The sequence below is a fragment of the Cibotium barometz genome, chromosome 15, assembly GCF_041138505.1.
Source record: "Cibotium barometz isolate CiBa-2024 chromosome 15, ASM4113850v1, whole genome shotgun sequence".
NCBI classification, from domain to species: Eukaryota; Viridiplantae; Streptophyta; class Polypodiopsida; order Cyatheales; family Cibotiaceae; genus Cibotium; species Cibotium barometz.
In genome coordinates, this window is record NC_141060.1 from 50,316,403 (window position 1) to 50,326,632 (window position 10,230).

Below are 10,230 nucleotides of genomic sequence, written 5' to 3' on the forward strand. Positions count from 1 at the left end.
AGTCAAGTGAAAAAAGAGTACACTACCCTTGTACAGAGGCGTACACCATCTAGTAATCAACGTGACAAAGGCATACACCACCCTTCTCCAAAGGTATACACCATCCTTCTCCAAAGGTATACACCACTCACTCTATCACAGTAAGAGGGGTTGAAGCAACATAAACCACCAGCCATATTACCAAGTGAGAGTACCTTATCTTGCCTCATCCCCTCTTTCTATGATAGCCTCTACAACCAAATCTGGGGCCACCTCTAAATTTTTCGCTTGCTCTCCCACCACCTTGCCCATGACTCTCCCTGGTAACATACTCAATAAGCCATTGTGGGACCTCTTCGTTGGATTCCTCCAATTAGCTCAACTAGAGGTTTTGTAAGCAAGGTGTTCTTATTAGTGAAGAATCTATTTGCTATCCTCATCTTCCTGCTAGTACGCCCTATACGGCCAATGTGATGCACAAAGATGTTGATGGCCTTGCATGATGTGTATGCCCTTTAGAGAAGGTATAGGATTGGGTCTTTTTTGTTTTAGAAATATCTCTCGGTTGCTATTGAGAGTTTCCAGATGTTACAAACACGCTCCCTCTCATCATTTCTATATATTGTTTTTCTCCCTCTCTTTCTCTTCATCATCCTCATTGGTGTAGAATTGTGATACATTCTTGCAACTCTCTTGCCATAGCAACAAGTCAATACCTTGGATGTCGTTCTCTTAGTTTCTGACTTCTTCATGTTATGCACATGAGTGGAATTAAAAGGAATGGGAAGGATGACTCATAGGTCTGAAACATGACGTTAGAAAAAGAAGAGAAGACTATGAAAATAAGGTGAGGTGTACTTTTTATGAGGACAAGCCTTGAAGTAAGCTTCTCCATGTTTAGATATCACATGCCAAGATGACACCTCTGCACTTATGTCGTTGGCACAATTTGTTAAAATTGAGGTTCTTATGTCACCAGTAGAAGAGTCCTGGCTTAGTTTTAGTGCTAGCACGTATAATCGGCTTCACACTATAGAGGTTTGTATATTGAAAATTGCAATGTGGAGAGATTAGATTGAGGTTTATGGGAGAGATCACTTACAATTCATAGGATGGGCTCCAACTCTCACCATTTTTATAATCCATATACATGGATTTCCAATCCACTGACCACCATTGCATACCAAGACATGTCAAACAAGAGACAAGCCCTTATATCAAGGCATGCATACTTTCTTGGAAAGGTAAAGAAATGCACAAGATTCTTGCCAATGCTTCATTCAAATGCTTCCAAATCCATCAAATTACCTCCCACATGTCAAATTATTGCAACGTAGGCTCAATCTTGCATGGATTATGGTAAGAAGGCACATGCAAAGCATATCATCACACTCCTAATGCTTCCAATTGCTTGCCAAACACATGAAAGTTCACCCAATGCTTCCAACAAGCATGCTAACGCTATGGATTTTCTAATTTTTGGTCTAAAATCCATCACATAGCATCAAATCAATTTCTAATCATGCCATTGGTACTCAATTTTGTAAGATTCTTGCAATTAAACACGATAACAAGTATGATAACCACTAATCTTTCTAAATCCCCTTGATTGAGAAACACAAGGTTTAGAGTTTTCTCTCCACTGACATTCAAAGATTCCCTTTATTAAGCAACACAAGGGTTAGGGTTTTCTCTCCAAAACACCATAGCCACAAAGCTTTGCAAAGAACTCCATGGCTTTTACAAAAGCCCCTTCATAATGGTTGCAAAAGGAGTTCATATCTAGGGTTTACGCAAGAAAGAAAGATGAAGACAAGCAAGAAAGAAGCCTCTTGGAACGATTAGAGCTAATAAAAAATGTATCTTTTATATTATTAACCATGGGGGGAGGCTATAGTTGACAAGCACTATGTGCCATCTGCTTCACGTGGTGGATCGTAAGCCAAATGGGTTCACACTCTTCATTGCAATACTTAGGGGAAGGTGGTGATGATCCTGTTTGCATTCAAGCTAAAGCTCCTTCATATGCTTCCATGCCTTAGAATTTATAGGAGTGCACAAGAAACCATGTCATGAAGTGGCTTATGGACTTAGACTTAAACATGTGTTGAATCATTGGGATGACTAGAAAGCGCCTCAATATCTTGGTTGGGATGGTTGTGCCCACTAGGTCTTGTGGATATCTACTAGCACCACAATTTGGACAATTTCTGAGGTCCCTAAACTCAAGTTGGAAAAGGACATAATCATTTGGGTATGGATGTATGTAATTATAATACATTCCTATATGTACATGCATTTTCTTGGCATCATCCCTACTTTGTGGTATCACATTCTCCTCTGGTAGTATGGTCGACTTCAGTAACCTATAAGATACAAGGATACGTAGGTAAGATATACATTAGTATTGCATTAAAACAATTATGTAGCATATATAGATTAGATAGCTAGATTAGAATGGGGTTAGATAGAGTCCTATCATACATAGATTAGATAGCTAGATTATAATGGGGTTAGATAGAGGCCTACCATTTATACCTAAAAACTTATGTGACACTAGCATCACTGCAACCATATAATGATTCGAGATTAAGGAAGGAAAGACACACACTTACCTTTGAACACCATATTAGGGAATATGGGAATTTCCCAGTAGTTTGGGACACGTGGTCAAATCTTTGGATTTATCATAACTTGAGCACCATTACCCCAAATTGAGCGCTCTATAGCTCACTAGATTCCATTTTCCAAGCGCTTTCCAACAATAGGTCACATGATATGGTTTTGAGAAACTTATAGGCATGTTATCCTGGTCCCACCTTTTTAGTATTCAAAAAATGGGAGTTGGGAAATTCCCAAACTCACGACACGAATAAAGTGTTTTTGAAACACGACCATTCTCATACAAGGGTTTTTTTAATTCTTTCATGAGAGTATCATCCACTACATCACGATTCTGGAACATGCCAGAAGCCTCTATTATCTTCTCCATTGCATCGTGTGTGTATTGGCTCTACTTGCACCTCGGCTTCAAGTTGCTACTCCCTCTCAAGACACGAAACCCATTATCCACTTTTGCTATTACCCCACAATGAAAACCATTATCCACTCTGTTCTTATATCCTTTCAATAAGTTAATCACCATTTTCACACCAATAATAAATTAAGGATAACGAAGATGCACAACCCCTCAAGGGCTGTGATCTTTTAAGAGCATATACGACTCTTATGTAATCGTTAAACGAGAAATAAATGAATTCATTTAGTACATATTTCTCTTCTTTTTCATCTCCCTTTCCTGTGTTTGATCACCCATGAATATAATTTCCGCAGTGTGTGGAGCATTGAGAAATTCCTTTGACTAGCTTCATCCTTATATTGATACTGGTATGAAGTTACTTTGCATCTCAGGAAATTTTGTAATTGACGGGTGCTAAGCCATTTTTGCTTTTTTTTGGTTGATTTGTGATTTACATCACACTAAACGAGATCATGCTGTGCACCAATAGTATATATTGTTATGGTCAAACCACAACAGTAATGTACTACAAAAAAACAAGAAGATTGCCATGATTGAAATCAGTATACTCGTTTGTAGATATTGGAGTGTCCATAGGATCACCCATAAATCTCAGGATGTACATGGAGTTGTTACGGTTTCTCCTACTTTAATGTCATCTTCGATTGCTTTCTAATCCTATTTAGAAACCTTCCTAACTCATCAGCAAAGGAGTATTGGAGGATTGCATCCAATGAGGATCCTGACAAGCACAAGCATCAGAAAGAGGTATGGAGAGATGGTTGGTATCTCGCATCTTGCTAGAGGTGGTTGGGGCTCTACTTTGTAAGTTCTCTAGCATCCAATATAAGGTCCTTCATTCTCGTTCTTATAACCTTTCAATAAATTAATCACCATTTGCACACCAATAAAAAATTAATGATAACGAACATGCACAACCCTTGATGGGGTGCGATCTTTTAAGAGCATATAAGACTCTTATGTAATAATTAAACAAGCAATAAATGAATTCATTAGTACATCTTTGTCTTCTTTTTCATCTCCATCTCCTATGTTTGATCACCTATGAATATAATTTCGTTACAAACTAGTGAAACTATAAAATTACCAATTCATTGGTAGTGAAGCTAATGTGTTCATGCTAGGTGTTGCATGAGGTGAGGATATTGGTAAAATATTTTTTTTTTCATGCAACAAATCGAAAAGTAAGTAGTTCATCCCCACCTCTTTTAACATAAGGGCTTAACTTATTGGAAGGATTTCTGAGGAGTTGCCTCAAAGAGGGTATCAATAATGTAGGACGCTTTGTTTAATGTCTTATTTCTTTAAGTGTTGCAAGTATCTAGTGTTTATATGCAAGTTTATGTCCACTCAATAGTCATATACATGTTCTCATGGCTACATGATGTTGTTTATGTATTTATGCAGTGTGTGGAGCATTGATAAATTCCTTTGACTAGCTTCATCCTTGTATTAATACTAGTATGAAGTTACTAAGCCATTTTTGGAAGGCCTTCCAGCACCAAGATGAAAGCTTGTTACACATGGGCATTAATGAAAGAACATTTAAAATTATTCAGTGAGAAATATGCCACGTGTCCAAAACTGACTCTCAAAATCAGTAGTTTGGAAAAAAAAAGGACATCAATATCACTAGTTAGATGCCATTTTAATGACAGTGTTCTAAAAGGGACTAATAGGTGATATCTTCAAACGTGATGATAGATATGTTACATTATGGATGAATGATCCTTTGCATCCTAGCATAAATGTTAGAAATGGGTCATTTTGGCATGATAAATCTATACATGTAATAAATCTGGATCATTTCTTTATCCATGTGCACTGTATCTTGCCTCTGAGGTACACTGTTTCTTGTATCTGAGTAGCTTCGCTCTCAATAGAATATAATTTTAGGTTGACTTTTCTATCATGCTGACTGGTAGATGCGTTAGTGTTCATTCCATGGCTTTAGTGTGATGCCAAGGATTTTCAAGGTAGTTAATTGGCTAGCGTTGGTCATTTTCCCCATCCAAGCCATTTGATTATCAAAGTTGTTGATTATAAATGATACAACTCATTAGAATTCTCATTAAAGTTGTTATGAGAGTGTTAGTTTGTTTAATATCCAAGGAAGAGTTATTTAAAATTTATGCCTGAGCACTCCCTATAGCCTTGGAAGCCATGCATTTTCTTCACGCTTGGACATGTCCCAGTTTGGAACTCCTTCCCAAAACTTTTGTAAGTCTTGAACTAATGGTGCTAGAAACATGTACATGTTTTTCACTTTGTACATTCTTGGAACGATTAGAGCTAATAAAAAATGTATCTTTTATATTATTAACCATGGGGGGAGGCTATAGTTGACAAGCACTATGTGCCATCTGCTCCACGTGGTGGATCGTAAGCCAAATGGGTTCACACTCTTCTTTACAATACGTAGGGGAAGGTGGTGATGATCCTGTCTAAATTCGAGCTAAAGCTCCTTGATATGCTTCCATGCCTTAGAATTTATAGGAGTGCACAAGAAACCATGTCATAAAGTGGCTTATGGACCTAGACTTAAACATGTGTTGAATCATTCGGATAACTAGAAAGTGCCTCAATATCTTGGTTGGGATGGTTGTGCCCACTAGGTCTTGTGGATATCTACTAGCACCACAATTTGGACAATTTCTGAGGTCCCTAAACTCAAGTTGGAAAAGGACATAATCATTTGGGTATGGATGTATGTAATTATAATACATTCCTATATGTACATGCATTTTCTTGGCATCATCCCTACTTTGTGGTATCACATTCTCCTCTGGTAGTATGGTCGACTTCAGTAACCTATAAGATACAAGGATACGTAGGTAAGATATACATTAGTATTGCATTAAAACAATTATGTAGCATATATAGATTAGATAGCTAGATTAGAATGGGGTTAGATAGAGTCCTATCATACATAGATTAGATAGCTAGATTATAATGGGGTTAGATAGAGGCCTACCATTTATACCTAAAAACTTATGTGACACTAGCATCACTCTAACCATATAATGATTCGAGATTAAGGAAGGAAAGACACACACTTACCTTTAAAACACGACCGTTCTCATACAAGGGTTTTTTTAATTCTTTCGTGAGAGTATCATCCACTACATCACGATTCTCGACCATGCCAGAAGCCTCTATCATCTTCTCCATTGCATCGTGTGTGTATTGGCTCTACTTGCACCTCGGCTTCCATCCACCGATCGATCCACGTCCTGCGCTGCATGAGCCCAAGTAGGCGCTACCAAAGCCATGGCTAGTCTTGACTCTTCTTCTCTTTCCTTATGTATGGCCATTAAATTGCTCTAAGGCGGCGCAGATGCCTTGCCATAGTAGCCATGATGTTGTTGCAGCAGAACCATATTCCTGCAGACAATATCTACATGGCTGTCCCCAGATTGCACACACGGCCATTTTTTTCTTCACACACAGACACACAAGGAGTACGGGTCTGCATGACTCATGGCAGCGAACAACAAGCATAAGCATGTGATGAAAGGCAGCGCCAACAGGCGGCGGCGCCATCAGCGCAGTGGTAACCTCAGCTCTAAATGACACGCTCAGCTCTTGAGGGGATCAAGGGTGGAGAGAGAAAAAAAGTCAAATCATGGCATATGGGCCGTCGATCGGCATTTTGTAAATTCGGGAAAATTGGTAAATTCGGGAAAGTTGGTAAATTCAGGTGTAAGACGGCGGATGGCGCCAATAAATGAGAAGGAATAATATATTTTTTGAAGTAAGAGCCCCAAAAGTGAGATGGGTATGTATTAATGACCAATTGTAGTAGGTATGTAAAGTGTGAAGAATTCAAAAGTTAAGCATAAGAAGTTAAGCAAGATACGCTCGCAACTAGTAAATTCGGGCTGTCAAGTAAATTCGGGCTGAGTGATGTGTGTTCTCTCTTTCGTCCTTTCTTCTTGCGCTTGGAGGCATGTGGTAGGCTTTGCTTTAATCTTCATTATCTTCTACACAGTGATATCCTTCTCTGACCATCGCCATAGTTATAGCCATCTGCAGCTCCACCGCCACGAACAGTTCTCGGGTTGGAGGCTCCGGCAGTGCCAGCCATAGCGAGAATCATGGCCATAGCCATGTCGCGATTCCCGCGGCTGCCAAGAAGGTCGTGCAGAACCTCAGGGAAATCGTGAAGAGACACAGCGACGAGGAGATTTACGCCACTCTCAAGGAATGCAACATGGACCCTAACGATGCTGTCCACAAACTCATGCATCAGGGTAATTCCCTCCCTTCTCTCTTATTCCGTGCAAACTTTTAGGGTTTTGATTTCTGCTTGCGGCCATGGTGAACTGTAGTTTCACCTCGTTAGGGTTTTTGGATCAAGGCATTCTTGTTTTTGGGACTGTTGTTTTTTGGCAAAATGCTTGTTTTTGTTTTTAATCCATAGCCACAGTCGGATCTGAGCGTCCTGAGTTCCAGGTCTCTGTGTGCAGAGGTCAGAGGTTCTCGCTTTGCTAAGAACCTGCATTTACTTGCACCCTACAATCTCATTTGCATGAATTTTTGTTCTCAATCTCTCTCACTGTAGGAACTTATTTTTTATAAAAACAAAGCTAGCGTTTTTTCAAGTATTACATGGACTTAGTATCAGACTTTTCTTTTTCTTTGGAGAAAAAATCAGTATATTTATGTGCTCTTTTGCACCCCTTCATTCGCTCCTAGGTTGGGCTATAGAGAGCCACATAATTGCTACACTTTTTACATACAGTTGTGATGTGTTTTTGTTGTTATTGCAGATACATTTCACGAGGTTAAGCGGAAGTGGGACAAGAAAAGGGAGGTGAGCAAAAGTTTTTTTCCCTTAAGTTTAAAACTTTATTAACCTAGTGTTCCTCTTTTTATGTGAGTTCTGTGTTATGTAGCATTGCATTCATGCAGCTCAGAGCACTTGCTTGAACACTTGCAAATAGCTTCATATTGATGTGATCTAGCTTCATATTGATGTGATACATGCGGGTGTCGATGACAAATCACTGCCTATCCCAATCCCTAATCCAGCTAGTACAAGGCGCATCACTCATGACCAAATCTGCAAGGTGAGGGTTTGTCTAAAACTTCCCCAGCTTAGGAGTTTTCCCTCGTAGGAAAGAGGCCAAGAGCTCCTACCATGCCGTAAGCTTTTAAGCTATAAATAAATGTACTTATGTGCAACATAGGATCTGGGCAAGCAGCGAGCCATTTGTTTTATACTTGTGTGCAAAAATAGGATGTGATGTATTAGAGAGAGAGAGAGAGAGAGAGAGAGAGAGAGAGGATAATATACATTCATATTGTAGGTTAAGCAACTTTTCCTTGAGGAGTATAGGGAAAGGGATGGGACACTTGTTCGTTATTGTCGTGTGGATGAAGCTTGTCCAAAATGGAATAGGACATGGGAGAAACGGGTTGATCTTATCCATCATGTCAAAAAATGTCATGGTCTCATCATTGATGTCCCTCGTAGACCCGTCGGAAGACCAAAGGATAGTTAAAAGTCTCAATTGGCTTTTGGATCAAGGTCTCATAGGCAAGCCAAAGCGCAGTCTCAAAGCTTATCTACCCGCATAAAACTTGCCCGAGACAAGCATCTTAGAGATCTACAAAAAAATGCAAAGAAGAGATGGATCTTTAGCTCCTTCAACGGAAAGATGCCATATGAGGAATGGGAGGAAGCCCATATTCATGAGGAGATGGCAAAGTGGGAGAGTCAAATGCCAAATCGAATTGCAAAGATGGAAGCAAATATTGCCAAAGGATACGACAGCGTGGTAAGACATGTTGGAGTTTCTTGCTTCAATGTTGGTCATATTGAACTATCTCTTCTCATTGTTTCTAATTCTAAAACTTTTTATTTTCAATGAATTCTTTTAGTCAAGAAAATACAAGGATAAGAAAAATGAGGAGGAAGAAGATCATGACAAGGAGAGGATGGAAGGATTGGAGCATGAGGATGAGATAAATGAGACTGCGGAGAGTGAATCCAAAGATGATTTGTCCATGGAGAATGAGGATGAGGTGGTCGATACTATCTTACCAAAGAAAGCTCTCAAATCCAAAACCCCCATGCATATAGAAATTTCTTCTCCATGTGGAAGTGAGACAAGGTATGTGTCTATTATGCAATGATTTTTTCTTTCTTTTTTTTTGGTAGTTTATTAGTGTTCTATGTTTGTAGATCGCCCAAGGATACCTCTATCCACTTGTCCTCTTTGAGATATGGTCTTGAGGTGACTTTCGATGCTAAACTTACGCGTGGAATCACTAGCAAGAAAGCAAGCTCAAGTGTACTCAATCTTTTTGTCATGTAAATATCACTTTTGTTAGAATTCTTTTTTGTTTGAATATCTTGTGGTCTTGTAGTGTAATAAATTATGGATTTGTAGGTGGATAGAGCGTACCTTTGAAGAGGATGCCCTCAAGAATGTTTGGTTTGTTGATAGTCTATGGCTATCATTCATTCAATCTCAACCTAGTGAAAGGGCGATGTGAAACTATTTTGGAAGAGTGGATCTTTCCAACCACATGTTCACTTTCTTTCCGATTGTGGATGAGTATGGAAATGTTTGTCATGCATGAGTTCTTGTTACGTTTGTTCCACAACACTTACATTGTGAATCCCTCATTTTTGTAGAGATCATTGGATATTAGCGGTATTTTTCAATTGCCATGTACGGTCCATATCTCGTCTGAAAAAAGACAAGAGTGCAATTTTATTTTTTGATTCCATCGCTATTCGTCAAATTGATCGCTACATTGTTCCCTTGACAAGGTATGTGTACTTCTCCTATAGCATTATAACATGATGGATTCTCTATTTATAATATAGTGGCGCTTTGTGTGTTCAGAGTTTTGCAATTTTTTTCAATGTACACATTGCATGAACAACTTAAAAAAGAGCTACAAATTTTGGAGAATTGTCATGTTCAAACAATGGAGGTATGGAGTTCTTGTAAGTTCATAGAAACTTTTTTTGATTTGTGAATATGTATGCATGGAAATTTTATTGGTTGTTTAGATGCCGAGACAAGCCAATACCAAGGATTGCGGATACTATATTATGCTAGTGATGAAGCTACTGATTCAAGGTGGTGTGAAGAATTGCACACCAAAGAAGTGGGTAAGTAAATCATGGAGTTATGTTTCTTATGATACTTTAGAGTAGAATGGTTTGTGATAATTGTCTTGAAAATTTGGAG

At 38.9% G+C, this 10,230-nt stretch overlaps 1 protein-coding gene across 1 annotated transcript; it reads left to right on the forward strand.

Moving 5' to 3' along the window:
* Positions 1-7,013: 7,013 nt before the first annotated feature.
* On the forward strand, positions 7,014-7,951 carry LOC147631419 (GBF-interacting protein 1-like; the record flags this gene model as incomplete). Its single annotated transcript, XM_086809184.1, has 3 exons — positions 7,014-7,272; positions 7,792-7,835; positions 7,934-7,951. Coding segments are annotated over 3 exons (321 nt in total), but the record flags the coding sequence as incomplete, so codon positions are not given.
* Between the last annotated feature and the right edge of the window lie 2,279 nt (positions 7,952-10,230).